Here is a 27025-nt window from a genome sequence, read left to right on the forward strand (position 1 = left end):
GGTCAGTTTTTATTTTAAGGAAATAAAAAGCGCAAGCGGCATTCGGGTTAGGTTGAGAGGCGATGCTGGGTACATTTCTGCGAGTGATCTAAGAAAGACGTGCAGTTGTTAGGTAAAGACGTAGGGGAGACTAGTGGATGGGTGGGTGGTCGTACCCGTTCTGTGAGCTCACGTCCATGTAGTGGAGATGGTTTTCTTTGAAGGCTAGTTCTTCGTCAAACTCACTGCGGAAATGGTGATGGGTTAAAGGTCAACGTGATATTTGTAAAGGAGTTGTTCATCATAACGCGAAGATAAAACATGTGTATTGTGTTATACTGTGATAACAGATGAAGGACATACTGATGATTGTTAAATAATGTCTACAGTAAATGGTCCTGATTACTTTGACAATAACAAGTAGACTAGTAGACTATTTGCTGCTCGTATATTACTGCCTGCAGTAAATATTCCTGGTTTCATTGACAGTAACCAAGTGACTAATCATTGATACAAGTATATTACTACCTACAGTAAATGATCCTTATTATATCAAATAAGAGGTAAAAAGTACAGAGAGGATCACGTGGGCAAGAGATGATCACGTGGGCAGGTCTTTTAACCGTGGCCTGTGTCTGGTAGTAAAATAAAGGTTCCACTTTTTTACTCTGTCTTCAACTGTCTGGTGCCCTATCTATGCTCTATGTGACGAAAACCACAGGTAGTTCGACATTACCACAACATCTAACTGGTAAATACCATCACAGGTAGTTGGTGATGACTACATCTAACTGGTGAATACCACCACACCTAGTTACGAACATTAATTGAAGAAATAGCCTTCAAGTTAGTCTTGAAGCCACCCTTCTATTGTATTTTCCAGATTCTATTTCATCATATTTACTAAGGTTTCCAGCTGAAAAACATCCAAGCCCCCGCTACTACTGACCACCATCAAAACCCCCTCAACTACTGACCACCATCCAAGCCCCCGCTACTACTGACCACCACCCAAGCCCCCGCTACTACTGACCACCATCCAAGCCCCCGCTACTACTGACCACCACCCAAGCCCCCGCTACTACTGACCACCACCCAAGCCCCCGCTACTACTGACCACCACCCAAGCCCCCGCTACTACTGACCACCACCCAAGCCCCCGCTACTACTGACCACCACACAAGCCCCATCAACTACTGACCACCATCCAAGCCCCCGCTACTACTGACCACCACACAAGCCCCATCAACTACTGACCACCATCCAAGCCCCCGCTACTACTGACCACCATCAAAACCCCCTTAACTACTGACCACCACACAAGCCCCATTAACTACAGACCACCATCTACGACCCCTAAACTACAGACCACCATCTACGACCCCTAAACTACTGACCACCATTTAAGCCCCCTAAACTACTGACCACCACCCATGCCCCAGCAACTACTACATACCCCCCCTCTCCGATATCAATATTTCAAAAACATCACCAAGTCCTTTAACCCGACTACACACACCAGGCCAAAGATCGAGACATACCTGCTGATAGATGCTGCTGAGGATCCATTTCTAAGCGTCTTTAGCCTGTCCAGCTGCTCGGAGCTTCGGCCTCTGCTGTGAAGCGGGGACGAGTTGGACGACTTGACCAGCCGACTCGGGGAGTTCAAGGGCGACGGGCTCCTCAGTCGGGTCAAGGCCGGCGAGCTGGAGCGAGTGGGCTGGTTGGAGGCGGTGTGGTGAGGATTCGAACTCGTTTCATGGGGCGCAGTAGCAGTCCGGCTGACTTTAAAATTGGGCTGGGACGTCTTGCCCGAGCCAGGGTTGTGTCTGGAGATGATGAGGGTGGGGCTCTTGGCCCGCGAGTTGCTGGGGGGTGGCGCGGTTGTCTGAGGGGATGAGGATCTCTCCGGGGGTGGCGCCGTGTTGGGGGCGCGTCTGGGTGAGGTGGGGGTGTTGGGGGCAGGTGGGCGGGTGATGGTGGTCGAGGGACGACGTTGTTGGCTGGAGGCTGATTGAAAGACAGGGTTGGTATTGCCGCGGTGGCCTGTGGGTGGTAAAGCAGAGAGCGGTTTTATGCGGGAGTTAAGTGTGGGGGGAAGTGTGTGTGGGGGAAGTGTGTGTAGGAAGGGGGAGTTAGTGGGGGAATGTGGGTAGGGAAATGTGTGTTTTGCGGGGAGTGTGGGGGGTGGGGGAAGTGTGTGTGGGGGAAATTTGTGTGTGGGGAAATGGGGGGAAAGGTGGGGTGAAATGTGCGGGAAGTAGGGGAAATGTATGTGGCGAAATGTGTGTGTGTGTGTGGAGGAAAGTGAGGGAGGGGAGAAGTGGGGGTAATTGTGTAAGGGAAAGGTGTGGGCGAAATAATGTGGAGAAAAGATGAGGGAAAAAGCTGTAATGAAGTATGTCTAATAGGAACGTAACAAAAGTCATTCATACAGAAAGTGACAGTGGCAGTGTTTATCATATTCAGTACAGAGGGTAATCAGAATCGGTGAGCTTTTCGTAGTGAAAGAAATACTATTTAGGCATGATAGTAGATAGAGGTATGAATGTTTGAAAATCAGTATTCAAAGTAGTTCTCTAAGTAGTTTCTGGTTGCCAAAGTTGTTGTCTATGTAGCTGTCAAAATAGTAGTTAGTTATAAAGCAGTTATGAAAGTAAATGTCGTGTTGTCAAAGTAGTTGTAAAACTGTCAAGTTCCGGTCTTTGCCCTGCCCCTACCCCCCTCGTATTCAGTACTCACCCCTATAGTTACACTGGCAGGGGTCATGCTTGTTTAAATAGTTCTCCAGCGTGTCCCATCCTCCACCCACACGGACCATCACGTGGTTTCTCAAAATCTAAAAAAAATTTAACACACAGGAGATGAGGAATCGTGTACAAAAAGGTCTTTTATCAAAGTTACAATACAATTATTTGTATCAGAGACACACACAGGACATGATCAGATATCTTTGTTTAAAGACACAGCACAATTATTGAATCACGGGAACTCAGGCACTGGCCAATGTATCATACATCGACCATTGTATCATACATCAGCCATTGTATCATTCACACTGCTGTCGAGTATTATGCCATCGGCCTATGTATAATACAAACTGCCACCGGTCATTGTATCAAACAGTGCTGACGATGACATCGGCCATTTTACCATACACACTAGTATCGATTTTATATCATCGGCCATTGTATCATACATGAGGGCCATTGATTGTCTATCACCCAATGCCACATATTTACAATTTAAAAAAACTATCAATAGTGCTAATTGTTTAGAGTATAATTTTCAAAAACCAATTAACTAATAAAAAGAGCTTAGCCAGGAGCTGTCGTCATTGATTTTAGAAAAAAAAAGAACCCAACAAAAACAAAAAACCGCAAAAGAAATGTGTTTGTTTATTTGCTAAAAGAAATTAGAATTCAGCTTGCCTCCCCCACTAAAATGATTGCATTAGAATGCCGATAAAAACACAATGGGATAATTGAAGAATTTTTTAAATTAAAAAAAATTTCCAATTAAAATGAAGCTTTAATGGGTCTAAAATATGTAATAAAAGGTGGCTATTCTTGTGCTTTTGTGTGTTCGGGTCTTTGTGAGAATGTTGTTTTGGTAACGGTTGAAGTAAAGATAAAAAAAAAATGTTGGGGTATTGTCCGGTATCGACATTTACATACTTAGATTAGGGCTTGTCCGAAAATAAGACCAAACACAAAGGTTGGAGGGGTGTAGACCTTGCTACCGAAGAACATTACCAAAAAGTCAATCGGACTTACCCGAACGAAGATGAGACTCCGGGAATCTCCGATTTTGTACTTTCCCTCTCCAACTTTGATCATGGGAAACTGTATAGGACAGGTGCAGCGCTGGATCAAATCACGGACCTGTCGAGGTAGGATTAAGGTTAGTTAGCAACACTAGAGTTAGGGTTAGCTAGCAACACCAGAGTTAAGGTTAGTTAACAACACCAGAGTTAGACAGAATAGTCTAGGTTAGGAGACGGTGGTTTCATACAAGGCGTTGGGTTAAAGCAAATTTTGAGCCTATCCACCCTTCTACCCAGTTTTTATACAACATGAATAAAATAAAACTATAGTAAACTAGACCTCAAACTATGATATTGCTGAAGAGAACATGGACCAGTTGATATCAACACCGAACGAGTGGGGGAAGGTATGTGTGTGTGTGGGGGGGGGGGGGGGGTGGTTGATTGGTCGATCAATGAGATCATAGGTGTTAAAACAACAACTACTCCCACCAAATAGCTCATCTCGTACATTTTCTAATAGATGCACACTTTTCCCCACCACAAAAAGATTATACTTTTAACACATCTATGTAGATCAATTGCACTTATCATCTATTACTAAATTCAGTACATTTACAATCAACGTACTGAGCCTAGTGTTTTTTCCCAGCCCAAGTTTATACCAAAGTTGAAGTTTGTGTTGAGCTAATTCTTTTGGGTTTCACCATTTAAACGGTCATTGCCTGGTTGACCTCGGATACCCCCCCCCCCCCTACACCGCCCCCTCCCACCACGTCCCGGTACCAACGCGTTCTTTACGATCGTGTTTGAGGCTTATGCAAATCAATGGTACAGTGGCATACGATCCGCTACCGACTGGGTCACGTGATGAGGGACTAGGGTGCTGCTAGGTCTGCGAGATATAGGATCGTGTTAGCACAGCCACAGTGGATTAGCGCCCTTGTCGGGAAACGATAGCCGTCTCTTTTAATACAATCAGTAGGGAACAATCAACAATCATTTGATGAAGGTAGTAGCTGTTGTCGATTTAATTATAACAGAGAATTAACGGCCGTCCATACAATTATAACAGCGTGATATTATAACGGCCGTCCATACAATTAATACAGCGTGATATTATAACGGCCGTCCATACAATTATAACAGCGTGATATTATAACGGCCGTCCATACAATTAATACAGCGTGATATTATAACGGCCGTCCATACAATTATTACAGCGTGATATTATAACGGCCGTCCATACAATTAATACAGCGTGATATTATAACGGCCGTCCATACAATTATTACAGCGTGATATTATAACGGCCGTCCATACAGTTATAACAGCGTGATAATATAACGGCCGTCCTTACAATAATTATAGAGATGACGATAGCGGTCATCCACACTTTCGTGGAAATGAAAGCAATACCGGCAAAAACTGGTTTCATGACCTAATTTGTTTCCACAGCTCCATAAATCCTGAAAACATTTCCTTCATTAGAGGACAAATTCTCACTTAAACCCTCCCTCCCCCACCCACCCACAAATTCTCACTTAACCCCTCCCTCCCCCACCCGCCCCAGTTTATATCCAATAAAATCAGCACAATGAATATCTCCCAACACGCCAATAATGGACCTCATTTTTTGTTAATTTAACATTGGGTGCATTAGAATGTATTTATTGAAACAATTTTAGACACAAAAATGTCCAGATAATAATACAATATTTGTTTTAAATATATTTGTTTTAAAATTGAGAATTTTAATAATGTCATTATACAAAAATGATATAAAATACAGAGTTTGTCTTCAAACAAGGATAGTTTTTCACTTAAAACCCTACGTATGGAATTGTCGCTTTGGTAACAAGCGTAGAGTGCTAAAGATCCTATTTCAAGTTCCATTCATGACGTCTCGATAACTAAGTTGTCGAGCTTGACCATTTTTCCAGCGAGCGCAAATTCTTCTAATGTCTCAAGCTAGCTCAAATAAAAGACAAACTTCTACAGCAGCTAGCCCAAGTAAAAGACCAAGTTCTGTAGCTGCTAGCCCAAGTAAAAGACCAACTTCTACAGAAGCTAGCCCAAGTAAAAGACCAACTTCTACAGAAGCTAGCCCAAGTAAAAGACCAACTTCTACAGCAGCTAGCCCAAGTAAAAGACCAACTTCTACAGCAGCTAGCCCAAGTAAAAGACCAACTTCTACAGCAGCTAGCCCAAGTAAAAGACCAACTTCTACAGCAGCTAGCCCAAGTAAAAGACCAACTTCTACAGCAGCTAGCCCAAGTAAAAGACCAACTTCTACAGCAGCTAGCCTAAGTAAAAGACCAACTTCTACAGCAGCTAGCCCAAGTAAAAGACCAACTTCTACAGGAGCTACCCCAAGTAAAAGACCAACTTCTACAGCAGCTAGCCCAAGTAAAAGACCAACTTCTACAGGAGCTACCCCAAGTAAAAGACCAACTTCTACAGCAGCTAGCCCAAGTAAAAGACCAACTTCTACAGAAGCTAGCCCAAGTAAAAGACCAACTTCTACAGCAGCTAGCCCAAGTAAAAGACCAACTTCTACAGCAGCTAGCCCAAGTAAAAGACCAACTTCTACAGGAGCTACCCCAAGTAAAAGACCAACTTCTACAGCAGCTAGCCCAAGTAAAAGACCAACTTCTACAGAAGCTAGCCCAAGTAAAAGACCAACTTCTACAGCAGCTAGCCCAAGTAAAAGACCAACTTCTACAGCAGCTAGCCCAAGTAAAAGACCAACTTCTACAGGAGCTACCCCAAGTAAAAGACCAACTTCTACAGAAGCTAGCCTAAGTAAAAGACCAACTTCTAAAACAGCTAGTCCAACAGCAGCTAGCCCAAGTAAACTACCGAATTCTACAGCAGCTAGCCAAGTAAACGACCAACTTCTAAGCTGAGCGTAGTTTTTGACTACTTTTTTGACTACTTTTTTGACTACTTTTTTGACTACTTTTTGACTACCCCAGTCCCCCAACACTTGCCGACATTACTGGATGAACATCACAACACTGCTGTTGTACAGCCGGTTACGTGATACTTAGGTTTATACGCAACTGTGGCTGTGGTGTCCAACACTCCACTCCACCCATCACTACAACAACAGATACAACACTCCACTCCACCCATCACTACAACAACAGATTCAACAATATCAACTCTTTATCTGTTGTCAGAGTAAAGATCCAGCCTCGCTCTGAAAACAGGGCCGACAACTCCAAACATACCTCGGTAGCTACAGTGTGAGTGGAGGGACAACTCGTGTGGGTCTATCAAAGGGACACTACCCAATCTTATTAACGGTTTTATGTTCGTTAACACTTCACGTCTGCTAGAGTAAGCCAGGTCTCGTGTGAAGGGGGGGGGGGGGGGGAGAAAGAGGGGGTGGGGTGAGTCGACGTGCGACCGACGTATGCGACTAGCATAGTGATCGAATTTTCTACCCCAATTGTAGGTCAGACACAATGTGAAATACGAAATAAGGCTCGACTCAAATAGAATTAGAATTTAGTAAGGGTCAGGTCAGCTACCCTTGTTTAAAAATATGGTTGAATCAAAGGGCATTAACATTTAGTAAGGGCCAGGTACTCCTGTTTAAAATAAGGTTGAATTAAAGGGCATTAAGATTCAGTAGGGGTGGCAGCTATGGTTTAAAAATAAAGTTTGACACAAAGACCACAAACATTTAGTAAAGGGAAGCTACTCTTGTTTATAAAAAAATAAAATCGAGCAGGATTGAAATGTTATTTCGTACTTTAAAACCGGGATAAACTAAACTTGTTAAAAATTAGTGTTAAAAATACTAGCAAAAATATGGCCTTGCTATAGGCCTATACTTATATTTGAAAACAGGGCTGACCGCAAAACTAGTCAAAAAGAGAACATCATATTCTATGTTTAGAAAGTCACTCTAGGTAAATTTTATTTGTATCACTCGTTTCACCCCACCCCAAACAGGCTTTTATATGCGTGTGATTAGGACGAACTGCGGTGACTAAGGAAAACAAAGTGAAATTAGACGTTTTGTATTATGTATAAGTAAACTATCTTAAATGAATAAAAGTACATGCCAGAAAGAAGTATTACTATTGTAAATCTGTATCAGTCCTCACAAGCCGATGATGAAAACTGTAATACTATAGCGAACAAGGCAAACTAACGCAGTTAATTACATGTCTGAGGCAATTTTTAAAAAAGTGTCTGTATAAAAGGTGTCACGAGGTCCACCATAGGAAACATCGGCTCCACAACACCAGAAACAATCGGGGTTCATTGACCCCAGTTGAAAACAAATTTCAGGAGTTTGCAGGAGGAACAACAGAACATTTTAGAACAGTTTAAAGAGTACTTGTTTGCACACGGTACCTCTACAATAGTGGTACAAAATTCTTTATAAACCATTAAAAATTTGTCGAAATAAAGACAATTTTATCATTAAGCAAATATCTAATAAAACCACGTGATGAAAACTCAATCTAATCGCATTAACAGGGAATTCATTACATTATGCATATTTTCTCGTAAATTTATTCCATTAATCCAACTAACTAAATTCGGATTTTAATCGTGAGCTTTGATTAACCCGAGTGGCTTAAGACAGAATTTTTTTTTTAAAACACAAAATGGGAACACAATGCCATGAAGTTATCGATTACACTAAAACAAAGTAAAAACATGAGAATATCAAAGAAAAAAAAAAGCTGAATTAAATAACTATTATCTCCAGAGTAGCATTTAATCGAGAACTGCTTGCGATAACTTGGTATAAAGTCTCGAAATGTTACGTTTGCTGCCTATTTTATTTATTTAACCCCCACAGCTATTAACGTCATCATTTCACTCGTTGACTGTTTTGTGTGTAATTTTAAAAGTGTAATTTTTAAAGTGTAATTTTAAAAGTGTAATTTTAAAAGTGTAATTTTAAAAGTGTGATTTTAAAAATGTGATTTTAAAAGTGTAATTTTTAAAAGTGTAATTTTAAAATTGTAATTTTAAAAGTGTAATTTTAAAAGTGTAATTTTAAAAGTTTAATTTTAAAAGTGTAATTTTTAAAGTGTGATTTTAAAAGTGTAATTTTTAAAGTGTGATTTTAAAAGTGTAATTTTAAAAGTGTAATTTTAAAAGTGTAATTTTAAAAGTGTAATTTTAAAAGTGTAATTTTAAAAGTGTAATTTTTAAAGTGTAATTTTAGAAGTACAAGTTGTTACAGAAGGATTAAATCTTTGAACTTTGCGCGCGCGCGCGTGTGTGTGTGTGTGTGTGTGTGATTGCTTAAGTGAAAGTCGTTACAGAAATGTTTTTAGCACTTGTACACGGTAAAAGAGTTAGCTGTCCGGCATGTTTTGTGAGCCGTGCGTCTCTCAGTCATCTCAAGCGCTCTCCACGTCACCGCCGACTTCAGCTTTCTCAAGCAGGTCATGATGACTTATTTGACAACCAGGGTCTCAGGGATTATTAGATGGACAACCCACATAATAAAGGAACTACAAGGCAACCCGCATGATAAAAGACCTACAAGACAACCCGCATGATAAAAGACCTACAAGACAACCCGCATGATAAAAGACTTACGATACAAATTGCATGATAAAAGACCCACAAGACCCTGACCCATTGGACAACCCGCATAACCCAGACTCACAGCGCAACCCACAAGATCTTGACCCACTCGATAACCAACAAGACCCTGACCCACAAGACAACCCCCAAGACCTCCACACTGACCATCCGGACATTGCTCGCGTCATGCCCACACGTCCACACCCAGGCAACTCACTTCCCCAAGGCTAATTAAAACACAGATTACTCCGCCTACATTTCATTTTTCTCTCCCAGAAACACAAAGTTGGGCCGTTATTGATTTTCTTGAAAATCTCAATTAAAAACAAAAAGCCTTTCTTTAAAAAAAAAGCCCTCGCTCAAGGCCTGGAGATAATTAACGCGAGAAGTGTGTGCACAACTGGCGGTTCTTCAGAAGAAACAGCAAACAAAAACGTTTGAGGAAATTGTGCGCGTTCAGTAACTTGTCTAAAGGTTGACTGGCTTTTGTGACCGTTCGGAGGTTTACTGTTATGTTTCAGGCGAAGGTTGAGGCGTTGACAAAACTTAGGATCTATAGTGATTAATGCTTCTTCTTCTTCGTTCTTACTTGTAATGTTGGAAGGTATTTCATCCGACGTAATTAATGTTCATGTCAACTTGTTATGCGCCCAATAGACCGGTGACTCAGATTTCAGCCTGATTTTTCTTTTTGGATTTGCTTCTACAGCCTTTGCCCAACAAAAAACAATCAACAAGGCAGCTGTTGTTTGATTTTGGTTTTCTCTCCTAGATGCGTTGTGTCCCCAGCTGTCTGTCCGGGTGATCGAACTCGCGACTTTTCGATTTAGCAACCACGAGCTTTACCAACCCGACCACGCCGACCCGCAGTAATTAATTTTTAGCGGAAGCCAGCCTGTACCCTCCCTTGGTACAGCTAAATCACACCCCCCCCCCCCCCCCCCATTCCATTCTCACCCCATCAACAAACAGACCGTTTTTAGAGTTGTGATAAAACAAATTATACCGCAGATGGAACAATAAACACGTTTGCCGCCCCACCCCCTCTCTACACCCTAACCGAATTACGCTTTACTCAATTAACCCCCCCCCCCCCCGTCGTCCCACACCCACAAAAGAGTGTTAAGTTCCCAAATCAACCTAATATACATCCCGCACAAAGCGATCAATCATAAAAATTTCCACCGACTGCACACTAATGGACGGTCACAACCAGCGGGACCATATGTGGACAATCAACAACACTGTACGATTATGGACGGCCACACGATGGTCAAACAGCGGGACCATATGTAGACAATCAACAACACTGTACGATTATGGACGGCCACACGATGGTCAAACAGCGGGACCATATGTAGACAATCAACAACACTGTACGATTATGGACGGCCACAAGATGGTCAAACAGCGGGACCATATGTGGACAATCAACAACACTGTACGATTATGGACGGCCACACGATGGTCAAACAGCGGGACCATATGTGGACAATCAACAACACTGTACGATTATGGACGGCCACAAGATGGTCAAACAGCGGGACCATATGTGGACAATCAACAACACTGTACGATTATGGACGGCCACAAGATGGTCAAACAGCGGGACCATATGTGGACAATCAACAACACTGTACGATTATGGACGGCCACACGATGGTCAAACAGCGGGACCATATGTGGACAATCAACAACACTGTACGATTATGGACGGCTACACGATGGTCAAACAGCGGGACCATATGTGTACAATCAACAACACTGTACGATTATGGACGGCCACACGATGGTCAAACAGCGGGACCATATGTAGACAATCAACAACACTGTACGATTATGGACGGCCACACGATGGTCAAACAGCGGGACCATATGTAGACAATCAACAACACTGTACGATTATGGACGGCCACACGATGGTCAAACAGCGGGACCATATGTAGACAATCAACAACACTGTACGATTATGGACGGCCACACGATGGTCAAACAGCGGGACCATATGTGTACAATCAACAACACTGTACGATTATGGACGGCCACACGATGGTCAAACAGCGGGACCATATGTAGACAATCAACAACACTGTACGATTATGGACGGCCACACGATGGTCAAACAGCGGGACCATATGTAGACAATCAACAACACTGTACGATTATGGACGGCCACACGATGGTCAAACAGCGGGACCATATGTAGACAATCAACAACACTGTACGATTATGGACGGCCACACGATGGTCAAACAGCGGGACCATATGTAGACAATCAACAACACTGTACGATTATGGACGGCCACACGATGGTCAAACAGCGGGACCATATGTAGACAATCAACAACACTGTACGATTATGGACGGCCACAACCAGCGGGACCATATGTGGAAAATCAACAACACTGTACGATTATGGACGGCCCTATTGATGGTCAAACAGCGGGACTGCCGCGGGACCATATGTGGACAATCAACAACACTGTACGATTATGGACGGCCACAACCAGCGGGACCATATGTGGAAAATCAACAACACTGTACGATTATGGACGGCCCTATTGATGGTCAAACAGCGGGACTGCCGCGGGACCATATGTGGACAATCAACAACACTGTACGATTATGGACGGCCCTATTGATGGTCAAACAGCGGGACTGCCGCGGGACCATATGTGGACAATCAACAACGTAGCACGATAATGGACGACCACACGGGCTAGACCATCAATGAAAAAAAAATTATCAGTTCGTTTTGTTGTGGATCAGACAAAACAATTTGGATGGTTGGAAAAGAGGGGGGGGGGGGGGGGTCCGATAAACGCTGTGCGAACATCTGTTCATGAAAAATCTAAAAATTATAGAAAACAACGGAACAAATCATTTTTCGAGCTCAATACTAAATGCAAAATGGAACATGTCCCAAGTGTAGCTAAACTGTGAATGTTAAAAGTACCACGGAAATTATTACAACTCTAAATGTATACTGAAATAACGATGGAACATATCCCAAGTATAAATAAATACTGAAGGTTGAAATGTACAAATGAACCATCAAAGACTGTGAGACAAAAAACAACAACAACAACAACTGTATTAACCCTTTAACGCCCGAATTCCTTAATTTACGATGTAAACATTGTGTAAGAGAAGTGAAGAAGAACAAATATATTTGAGAGACCTCAAAGCAACAGACACTAAGGAGTGTTTTAAAAGAAAGGGATAGAACTCATGCATGGGGAACTTAATTATTCCCCTTACAGATGCCAGTAATGAAATTAAGATTAGTGCAAAAACTCTATCTGTATGGATTGCATGCCCATTTTTTTTTTTGGTTTGAAATATGTCGATCTAATACGCATAAGCTGCTTGGAAAATTTATGTAAAAATTCATTGTAAACTAAAATAAAGTAAGAAGGAAAGAAAGAAAAAAGAGAGAAAGTGAGAGAGAGAGAGAGAGAGAGAGAGAGAGAGAGAGAGAGAGAGAGAGAGAAAGAAAGAGAGATGGAGGTGAATACATGTGACACGTTTAGATAGTAACACAGATAAGAACGGACATTAACCTATAAGGTTAATGACTAAGGGAGAACTAACTCTTGCTAATCGATAGAGTCAGCCTGATATACTTGTAGCCTCCCTTGGTACATCTAAATCACACCCCCCCTCCCTAATATATTAGTAGCCTCCCTTGGTACATATAAATCAACTCTCTCGCCCCCCCCCCCCCCCCCCAGCACAATAAATCCACGAAAACACCCTTAAACTTTTCCAAAGCCTACCTAAAAGAATACGGCATGTTATAAATCAGTCTGATTTCACATGTCTTTTGAATTCTGTAAAGAGAGGATTGTTAAGGAGAGGGGGAGAGGTTGTAAAGGGCATGGGGGTTGTGAAGGGGGAAGGGCGGTGGGGGCTGTGAGGGGGTAAGAGGTTGTGAAGGGGGTTGTAAAGGGCATGAGGGTTGTTAAGGGGGAAGGGGGCGGCTGTGAAAGGGGAGAGTGGTTCAAAGACGAGGGGGCTGTCAAGGAGGAGGTTGTCACAATAAGCACTCCCCTCACCATCACCACTCCAACCATCCTCATCACCACCCCACCCCCACCGTCACCCCGCCTCCAACACCCTCAACACGCCAACAACGTTTTATTTTTTATTCAAACATCAGGCTGTCAAAATAAAACGTAACTAGGACTTGTTTATATGAACACAATTTATAAAATGGCGTGACAATTTATTGTAATTTAACGACATTAAGTTCGTCAACTTGTCGCAATAATTTCTCATCAAAGTACTCTCTTGTACTAAAAAAAGGAGATAAAGTACTTAGCGAATAAGCTGAGATTTACCAGGAACGTACATTTGAGTCGGCTACAAGGCAATCAATCAAGCATATAGATCGATATGAGTCCCCCCCCTCACTCACCATCATAGGAAACAATCCGCTAACTAGACAGAACTACCAGTGCCAATCTGTGGAACCAATCAGTTGGCAGAGTGGGTGGGGTTGTGGGGGGGGGGGGGGGGGTGGACTGAATGTAGTCACGTAATCAAGGTCTGTGACAGAATGTGTGTGTGTGTGGGGGGGTCGCTACTGAATGTAGTCATATAACTACGGTCTATGAGAGCATGAGTGTGTGTGTGTGTGTGAGAGGGGGGAAGGGGGGTCGCTACTGAATGTAGTCATATAACTACGGTCTATGAGAGCATGAGTGTGTGTGTGTGAGAGGGGGGAAGGGGGGGTCGCTACTGAATGTAGTCATATAACTACGGTCTATGAGAGCATGAGTGTGTGTTAATGGGGGGGGGGGGGGGGGTCGCTACTGAATGTAGTCATATAACTACGGTCTATGAGAGCATGAGTGTGTGTGTATGGGGGGTGAAGGGGGGTCGCTACTGAATGTAGTCATGTAACTACGGTCTATGACTGAACATGTGTGTGTGGGGGGGGGGGGGGTAGAGGGGATTAACAACTGAATGTGTCATGTAACTATGGTCTATGACTGAACGTGTGTGTGTGTGGGGGGGGGGGGGGGGGGGGGGGTAGAGGGGATTAACAACTGAATGTGTCATGTAACTATAATCTATGGCATGCGCCTGAGGGGAAGATGTACTTCGATCTACTCCTCAAGTTGAAATGATAGATACTATCTAACTAGATCACAAACCATATGCAAGGTTTAGTACGGTAAAGAATCGAGTTTTAGCTTACAGTTAAACAAGGGGTGGAGGGGGGGGGGGACAGGTCGTTACCGTACACCGATTAGAATGGAAATGTATTTAAATGACACACTCAAAGTCTCCCGGAATAGTCGATAGGATTTCTTTTTAGTTAAAAAAAAAACAGTTTAGGTGGCTGCTAATAATTGTTGTAACACGACGTTCTAGAGAAAAAGAAAATAACATGGGAGATTGTTAAAATGAGGGAAAACAATTGCAAGGACAATGTATTTTAAAACGTATTTAATAGAGCTTGTTTAGAAAAAAATAACCTTGCCCGTTCGTGACCAAGACACATGGGGAGATGAAGTAGAGTTCATCCATTTCAATGACCTCGGCATGCTCAGTCGTTTTCGTTTCTCTAACGTGAGCAGGGTCGACATTAGGAACATCCGGCAGTTACAAGTCCGAATCAAGATTCGAACTCGAGACCTTCGGGGTAGCAGTCAAAATGCTCTACCAATGGCCTACGCCGTCTTACAAAAAAAAAATAGTCCATAATATAGCATGTGTATCTCCCAATCTACAGACCAGACTAGGCCTGGTATACGTCTACCACCGGCCAACATTTCCCAATCAATCAATTGATTCACGTCTCGCTAGGTTAAGGGATGTTCATCAGGTCAAGTTATGGGAAAAGCGAAAACCTTTGGTGGCGGGGTGATAACGGTGGGGGCCAGTCATTTTCCAATAGAAACATTCATTACAAATACAAGACCCAATAGAAACTTTCGTTACAAATACAAGACCCAATAGAAACTTTCGTTACAAATACAAGACCCAATAGAAACTTTCGTTACAAATACACGTCCCAATAGAGTTACAAATACAACCCAATAGAAACTTTTGTTACAAACACAACCCTGCATCTGATTAATAAACATGACTTGAGATTTCAAATTTAAAAAAAAAATGCTTGCAACTTTACAGCTGTTTAAATTGATTGTTATTGTTACGTTTTTTAGGGTTATAAAATAAAATCGAATGAAGCGACGTTCAGAATTTAAAGACAGTAAATTATGCTAAGTTAGGAAGATTGGTTGGGGTCTATAAGAGGACAATATTCATGTATAACATGCAGACAATACAGTATAAGTGTTATAGGCCAATAGCGAATTATAACAGTTGTTGAAATGTTATAGCTGAATGTACACACACAAAAATAGGAAATGAAGACAAGATTTCACAGAAAATAATAAACACAGAACCCATCAACTTGAAAGTTAAGAGAGCGCTTTAAACAACTTAGATAAAAACAAATGCGTGTCACTAATAAAATATAAACAATCAACTGAGGTCAATGCATACCGTATACAGTAGGTAAAAGTTCTGTCAACCAAACTAGTACATGTAGTATTACTGTATACTGCTATCTTTTCTAATAGTTTTGTTCGTTTCCCAGAACTTAACAGGGTCTTCCGCCTGAAGTTTGAGCTGCTTTTGTCAGAAGAGATAGCAGCCTTCGTCCAACTTTGGAACAGTCTAGTCCCAAAATATAAGCACTCATAAATAATCAGACAGCAACCTTCGTCTGCATTTAGACCAGTCCTTGACTACATTATTCAGCGCAAGATGACTGTATTAGGGCCAACTCTTAAACTTTGGACAACAGATATATTCAGCGCAAGATGACTGTATTAGGGCCAACTTAAACTTTGGACAACATATATATTCAACGCAAGATGACTGTATTAGGGCCAACTTAAACTTTGGACAACAGATATATTCAGCGCAAGATGACTGTATTAGGGCCAACTTAAACTTTGGACAACATATATATTCAACGCAAGATGACTGTAGTAGGGCCAACTTAAACTTTGGACAACATATATATTCAGCGCAAGATGACTGTATTAGGGCCAACTTTTAAACTTTGGACAACAAATATATTCAACGCAAGATGACTGTATTAGGGCCAACTTTTAAACTTTGGACAACATATATATTCAACGCAAGATGACTGTAGTAGGGCCAACTCTTAAACTTTGGACAACAAATATATTCAACGCAAGATGACTGTATTAGGACCAACTCTTAAACTTTGGACAACAGATCGATCTGGACGGGTGAATCATAACTTCACGTCTGGGCCGGTTCTGGTGCCCCACCCTGCAGGCGCACGGCTCTGGTGTCATGGTCAGGAACTAAAGACGGGGGTGTTATGACGTAATGTTGACACCCGCCATCAGGGGAAACATGACATGCGCACTAGCCAACACAAGACTTTGGGGGAAAACCCGATTTAAAAACAAACATTATTGGGTTACAGAGAGGCAAATCGACCCACGCTATTCATGGAATCAAAGGTCATGTGACATTTGGATGAAAAACTAGAACGATTGGCGGATAGCTAGAGAGAGAGAAAAAAATGAAATAAAAAAAATAATTAGAAAATGGAGATTTATTTATTTAAATTGGAAAAAGAAAATAGAGATAAAATGCATAGAGCAACTAATGCATCTGTGGAATAAACGTGTGTCTAAAAATAAAAAAGTAATTTTATACCCAATACGCGATGTGTTTTCAAACCATATTCAAACAACGCCAGCTGTTGATATCGTTTAACGAATGGCTATCTAGTGCACAGACACCTGCGCAGGAGGTCCTACTATACCAGGCTAGTGAACATTATGGTATGACAATCTACTAGCCTTGATCAGAACAGAAAGGAAATAAACCAAAAGTAAGAGTTTAAACATAAATCGAACCAGAGTTTCTTCCAGGCGTCTCTTCGGGGGGATATTTAACGAGATTTATATAGTAAACATACACTTTTACTAGTGTCCGCCCCCACCCCCCCCGAAAAATGTTGACCCCCCCCCCCGAAAATAAGTGCCTTCCCGGAGAAAAAAGTCAAGAAGAAACACTGAATCGAACCTTGGTCTTTAAAAGTATAATCCCTAAGTGCAAGAAGGTAAGTAAGAGGTTTAAGGAGGTATTAGAGTAGTTCCGTAGACACGACCCGACACTCAGCACACAAAGTACCCGACCCCTGCATACACTCAACCAAAACCCGACCCCATCATCTCATAATGCTCGACCCCGTAAAGACCCTGCCACCTCTCAAAGACCCCAGTTAGATTCCATCTTTTCCAAAACCAGACAGACCCCCAAAAGCCCGACCAAAATAGGACCCTGTGACCACCCGCCCCCCGAAAAAAGCCCGACCCCAGTAAGACATCGTGACACCCAAAAGCCCAACCCCAGTAAGACCCCCAAAAGCCCGACCCCACTAAGACCCCGTGACCCCAAAAGCCCAACCCCAGTAAGACCCCCAAAAGCCTGACCCCAACAAGACAACGTGACCTACCCTTTCGTCCAAAGACCTCATGTCGCAGGTCTTTATCTGGACCTGTGGCTTGGGCTCCTCCCCCGCTAGCTCGGCGTCAATCTCTTCCTCCATCTGGACCAGGGTCGGCGCCAGCATCCCAAGTTTGGCTCCCACCTGTAGGGGCAAACACAGACATGGTAGGGACTTGTTGGGATACATGGGGGGGGGGGGGCAGCATCCCAAGTTTGGCTCCCACCTGTAGGGGCAAACACAGACATGGTAGGGACATGTTGGGATACATGGGGGGGGGGGCAGCATCCCAAGTTTGGCTCCCACCTGTAGGGGCAAACACAGACATGGTAGGGACATGTTGGGATACATGAGGGGGGTGGGCATGTTGGGATACATGGGGCCAGCATCCCAAGTTTGCCCCCCACCTGCAAGGGCAAACACATGGTAGGTACATGTTGGGATACATGGGGGACATGTTGGGCTATATTGGGGGCATGTTGGGGTATATTGGGGGCATGTTGGGCTATATTATGGACAAGTTGGGATACATGGTGGACATGTTTGGATACATGGGGGACATGTTGGGATACATGGGGGACATGTTGGGAAACATTGGGGACATGTATGGCGGTGACAGAACGCCAAAGTTAGTTATCACAACAGACGACACAAGACAACAGCCGACATAAAACAAATGCAGATTAAAAACAGCCAACATTCAACAAAGGCCGACTTTCAACAACAACAACAACAGCAAAACAACAGCCGCCATACACCAACATCCGACCATCCGGCAAACACCAACATCCGGCAAACACCAACAGCCGCCATACACCAACAGCCGCCATACACCAACAGCCGCCATACACCAACATCCGCCATACACCAACAGCCGCCATACACCAACAGCCGCCATACACCAACAGCCGCCATACACCAACAGCCGCCATACACCCACATCCGACATACACCAACAGCCGCCATACACCAACAGCCGCCATACACCAACAGCCGCCATACACCAACAGCCGCCATACACCAACAGCCGCCATACACCCACATCCGACATACACCAACAGCCGCCATACACCAACAGCCGCCATACACCAACAGCCGCCATACACCAACAGCCGCCATTCACCAACATCCGACAAACACCAACATCGGACAAACACCAACATCCGACATACACCAACTACGGACAAACACCAACATCCGACATACACCAACTACGGACAAACAACAACAACCACGCACCCTGGCAATCTCCAGCAGACACAGGATGACGCTCTTCTCATTCTTCCTGAGCACAAGGTCATCCGTCTCAAAGCTGAGGACTTCCGGTATCCCCATCTGCCGCCCCCACGATATAAAGTTGGAGACATTGTCTCGCGCCTGTGGAGTATACACAAATACATAAATAAATACATATATAAGTAAATAAATAAATAAATAAGTAAATAAGTAAGTAAATAAATAAAGAAATAAATAAATTAAATAAATAAATAAATAAATAAGTAAATAAATAAATAAGTAAATAAATAAATAAATAAGTAAATAAATAAATAAATACATAAATAAATAAATAAATGTATATATATATATATATATATATATATATATATATATATATATATATATATATATATATATATATATATATATATATATATATATATATATATTTATATATATATATATATATATATATATATATATATATATATATATATATATATATAAAATAAATAGATAAATACACAAATAAATAGATAAATAGATAACAGATAAACAAATAAATAAGTAGATGAATAAATAGATAAATAAACAAATAAATAAGCAAATAAATAACTAAACAAATTAGTAAACACATAATAAATAAATAAATAAAAATAGATAGGCCCTAACTAAATAGATAAATAAATTAAAAAAACATACAAATAAACAAAATAGTAAGTAAATAAGTAAATAAGTAATTAAGTAAGTAAATAAATACATACAAATAAGAAAATTAATAAGAAAATCGACTAAAGGGGAATTGAAACATATCAGATATCCTCATCGAGATCCGTGACGTCAACTGATGGAGCCGCCAATCAGATTTGACATCTTGAGATAACCGAAACGATTGGGTAGACGGTGACTTTGTAACTGTAAACAGGGGTTCTAAAAAAATTTGCAGTTGATCCGAAAATATAAATCGTGGCTTCGAAATTGTAGATTTTAATGCGTTCTTAAATTATTTCTTCAATAGATCGTATAGCGTAAAACTAAAATAAAAATACAATTAGCCTTGGCTGAAGAGTTCGCTAGCTATCCCCACTTGTCACAATAAAAAAAGTGGATTGCTTTTAGTTACAAGCCTCGGGCACGATTCAAATGGCTTGAGTTAAAAAGGTGCGTCTGAGTCCACCCAGCTCTAACGAGTACCCGTTTTAAGATGATTTTTTGGGTTTCTTTCATAATATTTTTTTTTCCAGGAGAGGGAGGTTAAAAATACATTTTAATAGAAAATATGTTTTTTTCACTGTCGTCCAGAGGTGGGGGGGGGGGGGGGGGGAAGGGGGGTTGGACCAACAATCTAAACCAGGGGTCTCCAAACTTTTCCGTCCGAGGGCCGCATTAACTATCAAATATCAGTTCGGGGGCCAGATTTTCTTCAAGACATCTCTTCGGGGTGGTAGCGCCCCCCCCCCCCCTCGAAGAACTTGTACCGTCCCCCCCTTAACGAAATACAATTTATATTGAAATATATACAAATTTCAAGTGTGCCCCCCCCCCAGGAGAAAAAAGTCTGAAAGAACACTGTCGGTGGCCAACAACCCACTCGAGGTCCAAGTTTGCTCTCAAATTATTCTTCACGTATTTCAATCTTGAAAATATTTGTTCACACAGGTATCTTGTTCCAAAATTTGAAATGTACTTTGATGAAAAAGTTTTAATATTAGGAAAATATTCCTTCAGCAAAAACTTATAAAAACCTACCCGCCCTTCTTTGAACGTGTCTCTAATGACCTCCAGCTGCAGTTCACCTTTCCAACTGGCCACATTTGCTTCAAATGGGTTCTGAAACAGTCTCACTTTTTTCTGCCTTTGAATCCAAGTCAGAAAACTGCTATTGAAATTGCAGCTGGAGGTCGTTGATGATCTCGTATGCAAATGACGTGGGGAACTCAGTGGTTGCTTCAGTCATAAAGACCTTGCACTACTGAGAGTGTGTCGAGTTGTTAGCCTGCACTTGTTCCAAAAACATGACAAGTTTGGATCTGAAAGCCTTTAGGTGGGTGTATAGATCAGAAAATAAATTTCCATCTCTTGAAGTTTTAGGTTCAGAAAATTGAAATGACTAGTTATGTTTGCAGCATATCTATACCAACTCTTCATCAGACAGTAAGTACATCAGCTTGTGGCTTGCCTTTACTTTCAAGGAAGTCACCTTTTCCTTTTTTAACTTAAATACTCTGCTCAGAAAAATTTCTCGCAAATTAGCCATCTTACTGCTGTGAAATATGGTAAATCTTGCGATTCTGTGTTTCTATCTTTTAACATGTCTCTGAACTATCTATATTCTCTCCGGTAACAGTGCCATACATTCTATGCAGGGAAGCCAGCTCTTGTGTTATGTTTATGCCTTCACCCACACCTCTAATGAACACAAGCAGTTGAGATGTGGAACAGCTGTCCAGGAACTGATTCATTACAATTAAAATATTGCGAAACTTGCTTGTATTTTTCCCTATTTGAGTCACAATATTTTCATCAATGTCTGCAACACGGCGGGCAATGGTATTTGCACCCATAGCTACATTTTCAAATTGTTTTGAATTTTCTGGGCATAGTTTCTCAGCCATCTCTAACAAACATTTATTCCGTGGACAAAAGGATCGCCGCGGGCCGGATGAGAGGACCTCGCGGGCCGCATCTGGCCCGCGGGCCGTAGTTTGGAGACCCCTGATCTAAGCCAACCAACCAGGTTGAGGTTGTATCCAACAGTCTGACACCCCCCCCCCTCCGGTGTGTGATATTTCAAGCAAATAAACGTATCGATTTAACGGACAGTCTATTTATAGACGTGATGTAACAGCCGGTGGGTGGAGATGTGAGCAGTGATAACAGAGCACCAGGCATCCTGTTTTAGTATGTGCTCAGTTTGTCAGGGTGCAAATGGAGCACCAGGAGCCCTGTTTTAGCATGTGCTCAGTGTGTCAGGGTGCTAATGGAGCACCAGGCGCCCTGTTTTAGTATGTGCTCAGTGTGTCAGGGTACTAATGGAGCACCAGGCATCCTGTTTTAGTATGTGCTCAGTTTGTCAGGGTGCTAATGGAGCACCAGGCGCCCTGTTTTAGTATGTGCTCAGTGTGTCAGGGTGCTAATGGAGCACCAGGCGCCCTGTTTTAGTATGTGCTCAGTTTGTCAGGGTGCTAATGGAGCACCAGGCGCCCTGTTTTAGTATGTGCTCAGTGTGTCAGGGTGCTAATGGAGCACCAGGCGCCCTGTTTTAGTATGTGCTCAGTGTGTCAGGGTGCTAATGGAGCACCAGGAGCCCTGTTTTAGCATGTGTTTAGTGTGTCAGGGTGCTAATGGAGCACCAGGCGCCCTGTTTTAGCATGTGTTTAGTGTGTCAGGGTGCTAATGGAGCACCAGGCGCTATGCTTTAGCGTGTGTTCAGTTTTATTTTCCACGACATGGAATTTTTAAAATTTTTAAAGATCTTACATACTAGTCAGCTACCCGTAAGTAGAAAACAGATGCTTTGCCATGAACAAACGAAAGCCTCGAGTATTGCAGAGAGCACGAGCCTAGCGTGCTACAGACAGCACAAACTTAGCGTGCTACAGACAGCACAAACCTAGCATGCTACAGGGAACACGAACCTACCGTACGACAATGGCGCGGATCATTTGACAACTGAAAACAATTCCTGCCGGTGATCTTACAGCACCGGCAAACATTAGTGAAGGTCAAGGCCATTGAGGAAAGAGCTTTACCATGTCACCTTGATTTATTCTCATTCTCTTCAAAACTCGTGAGACAGATCTCAAAATTGCGATATAATCATCGGACATGGGTTTATTTCAGTCAATTTCATGAATATTAGGGAGTTTGGGCTTAAGTTGTTTGTATATGCCTCAGTATATCCTTCAAGTTGTTAACTCCATGCCCTCCTCTACACATACAACAAATAGTTTTTGTTTCTAAATCGCATCAAATAGTGTACTTCTTCCTCGGTTTTACTAAATGTTACGTAGGAAGGATGGGGGATGGAAGGGGGGGGGGGGGGGGTTTGCCGCAAATCATAGTTGCCAGTTAACTGCTCGACCCCTTGAAAAAAAATGGGCACAGCAATCAGAACGTAACCACAATCGGCAATAGTTTTATCCCCCCCCCCCGTCTCAAACTTCACGGCATTGAATGGAGCCGGCATTTTAAACCCTTCAATCTCACGGAAACCGGAAGTTCCCGGCCGTGATGGTGAGTAATGGAGGTGAAGCTGCTTCAGTGGTTGAGTTAGGTGGACGCTAATGCTCTGATTTAAACGTAAACTATAAACTTGGAGGAAAATGTTTCATTGCAATGCTACTCTATGCCAGGAATACTTTTTATACAGCATGGTTTTAAAAGTTAACCTTAAACCCGGGTGGGGGGGGGGGGGGGGGGTAATATGTTTTATTTTTACAATGCTACTAAATCAAATGACAGGAATAGTTTTTATACAGTTATATTAAACACAACCTCACAAAATAGTTTCACGATGCAACGATATTTTTTGTTGTTGTTATACAGCTAATTCTTAAGTCAAGTTGCATTTAACTATACATATACATGCTGATAAAAAAAAACTATGACATGAAACAACATAAATACTGATTGGCATAACAATAAAAAAAAACTAATAATTTAATCACAAAATCAAAATCTTATTATTCACGGAAATTCGATTTTAAAAAAAATATTCCGTTATCAGGTGAAAGTTTTAAAAAAATCCTCCAAAGATCAATAACTCATCAGAGCCACGATCTGAAGGCCGTATTTTAAGAAATTGTCGCGTCCATTAGCCTGACTGCAATGTTTCTAATGTCCTCGGTTATTGGCAGACTAACTCGGGTACATTGGTTTTTAAATCTAATACAAGTTATAACTAAATGAAATGTCTTTTGTTGAACACTATACATACATTACATTTGACTCCATGGATGCATCCAACACTATACAGACATTACGTTTGACTCAATGGATGCATCGAACACTATACAGACATTAAATTTGACTCAATGGATGCATCCAACACTATAAAGACATTAAATTTGACTCATTGGATGCATCCAACACTATAAAGACATTAAATTTGACTCATTGGATGCATCCAACACTATAAAGACATTACATTTGACTCAATGGATGCATCCAACACTATACAGACATTAAATTTGACTCAATGGTCCATCGATTAGTGTTTGTCCCCATGTACCACTGCCACAGGCTAGAAGAGGGACAGGTCATGCTAATATCGATACTGTATACTATTGTCCCACTGACACTAGTAATGGCATCTATATTAGAAGACCTACTATTATTTCATATTACATGACCTGCTGGTATTCTATTTTAGAAATATCTACTGGTATTTTATATTATAAATACCGATTGATATGTTATAGAGAAGTACTGAGTGGTAATGAACTCTATTCTTACCTGAGAAGTCTAACTTAAAGGTCTCAGGTTTAACTCACCTGAAAGGTCTCAGGTTTAACAAAAAGTCTCAGGTTAAACTCACCTGAAAGGTCTCAGGTTTAACTTAAAAGTCTCAGGTTAAACTCACCTGAAAGGTCTCAGGTTAAACTTAAAGTCTGAAGTTTAACTCACCTGAAAGGTCTCAGGTTTAACTTAAAGTCTCAAGTTTAACTCACCTGAAAGGTCTCAGGTTTAACTCCCTCTCTGAAGGCCACGTTCCCCTCTGGTATTGACCTGATAAAGTAAGACTTCATCTCTAGACTCTCGCCTTTCTCTCGCCGCTGTCTCGCGTACTCTTGCATCTGTGGAAGTCATTCAACCGTGTCTTACACGAGTAACATTGTGAAAGTTATTCAACCGTGTCTTACACGGGGAACATTGTAAAAGTCATTCAACCGTGTCTAACAATAGTAACATTGTCATGGTAAAAGTCGTTCAACTATGTCTTACAAAAGAAACATTACAGTGAGTCTTTTAAACACAATCTAATATTACAAAAGCTACATGTTATATCTGATACCATTACTCAAACGCTTACTTCAGTTTATCGTGAATCAAATACGTGTTCAACATCTAGACGTATCTACAACATAGGTCTATATCTTTATTAATTTTTCCTCGCATCCATTGAGGTCCACCCCTCCCTCCCTCCCTCCAATATTTTGTTACTATAAAGAAATAAGTTTGGGAGCGTACGTACAAAAAGTCTAGCCCCGGCTCTGACCTTATTGGCGTGCTTACACAACAAGATTCCCACCTCCGTTCGGTTTCGATCTCCCCCCCCCCCCCAAATATTTTGTTACTAAGAGAAATAACTCTAGAAACGTACAAGAACGACAACCCAGACACTGACCTTATGGGTATGTTTACACCACCTACTCCTATCTCGATTCGGCTTTGACCCCCCCTCCCCCCCCACTAATATAGTAAAAAAAAGTAATAACACCCCCCAATATATTGCTGCTACAAGAACGACAAACCTTCCCAGACCTTATTGGCGTGCTTAAGAAACTAGATCCCACGATATCCATTTGGCTTCGATTCCACCCCCCACTATAATATATTGCTACTCAAAAATAAGAGAGGTAACTCGAAGCGTACAAAAAAAAAAACAAAAAAAAAACGACAACTCAGGCACTTGCCTTATTGGTGTATTCACCCCACAAACTCCAATCTCAATTTGGCTTTGATCCCCCCCCCCCACCCCTCAAACAAAATATTTTGTTACTAAAAAAAAGTTAGATGCTCCCTATATACGGTTACTATAATACATTGCGCGGGTCGTACAGGAACGATAAGCCAGGCACAATGAAACCACCTCTACATTTTCTTTCGATTCCAGCCCCACCCACCCAATACATTGTAGCCAAAAAAATAAGAGAGATCCCCGCTCCAGAAAGATATTGTAACAAAAAAATGTTTCCCCCTCCCCCCCCCCCCGATATAAGGCAATAATTATTGGGGTGTTTACCCCGATAACTCCTATCTGGATTAGACCCCCACACACAAATATAGTTACTAAAAAGTAAGAAAGAAACCCCCTCCTATATACTGTTGTCACAAGAACGACAAGCCAGGCACTGACCTTATTGGCGTGCTTATAAAAGATCCCAGTCACCATTCGGCTTCGATCCCCTCTCCCACAAATATAATGTTAATGACCTTATTGGCGTGCTTACACAACAAGATTCATTCGGTTTCGATCTTCTTACCTCCCCCCCCTCCCAAATATTGTTACTAAGGGAAATAACTCTAGAAATGTACAAGACCGACAACCCCAGGCACTGACCTTATTGGCGTGCTTACACAGCAGGACCCCCGTCTCGAGAGCGGCGAAGAAACTCTCCGCCGAGATGACGGTCTGGTACAGGCAGGAGAACCAGTCGGCCAGGTCCTCCTTCATGGCGTACAGGTACTCGTCGTTGGTCGTGAAGCTCCGCAGGGACTTCGGCTCGAGCACCAGCAAGGTCCCCGTCTCAAAGTCCCCCGCCTCGGTGGTGCTGCTGCTGCACGTGCTGGCACCATCGCTGGTGCTCACGTAGTACCCAGAGTCCTTGAACTCGCGCTGGCCGTCCTTGCCAAGGTGAAGGCCGCACTGACCTTCGGCTAGCTGGTGGGATATCTTCGAGTACATCCCCGGGCTGTCAGAGGACATTATGGCCGCGTCTACCGATCATTCCAAGCCGGAGCGTGCGGCGGTATCGGACTCGGAAAACATTTTTTTTTTAGGAAACTGAGGTAGTCGAGTACAGCGTCGGAAACTCCGAGTTCATTGCCAAGTATGTCGGCGGCGATGGCATCGATACTGCATCGCTCGATGAGACGGGCCGACGATACCCTGGCTTTGACACGACTATACAACGGGGTATTCTCCTCTCAGTTCAGGGGCGGGTGAAGAAAGTTAGGAGGGGGAGGGGGGGTCCCTCAAAGTCGAAGACTGAAAAATTTTGGAAGATGATTTCTAAAAGCGCCGCTGTGACTTC

The 27025-nt window shown here is 42.3% G+C and overlaps 1 protein-coding gene across 1 annotated transcript; it reads right to left on the reverse strand.

The window, feature by feature from the left end:
- LOC131928861 (GAS2-like protein 1) lies at positions 1-27025 on the reverse strand. The gene is made up of 8 exons (XM_059285008.1): positions 26332-27025; positions 24719-24844; positions 19068-19205; positions 17838-17972; positions 3756-3863; positions 2722-2818; positions 1521-2025; positions 1-224 (listed from the first exon to the last, which is right to left on the reverse strand). The coding sequence occupies exons 1-8, from the start codon at positions 26695-26697 to the stop codon at positions 131-133; spliced, it is 1569 nt and encodes a 522-aa protein (XP_059140991.1). The 5' UTR covers positions 26698-27025; the 3' UTR covers positions 1-130.

This window comes from Physella acuta, unplaced genomic scaffold, assembly GCF_028476545.2.
Source record: "Physella acuta isolate Inbredline_101_S28 unplaced genomic scaffold, ASM2847654v3 ptg001558l, whole genome shotgun sequence".
Lineage (NCBI taxonomy): Eukaryota > Metazoa > Mollusca > Gastropoda > Physidae > Physella > Physella acuta.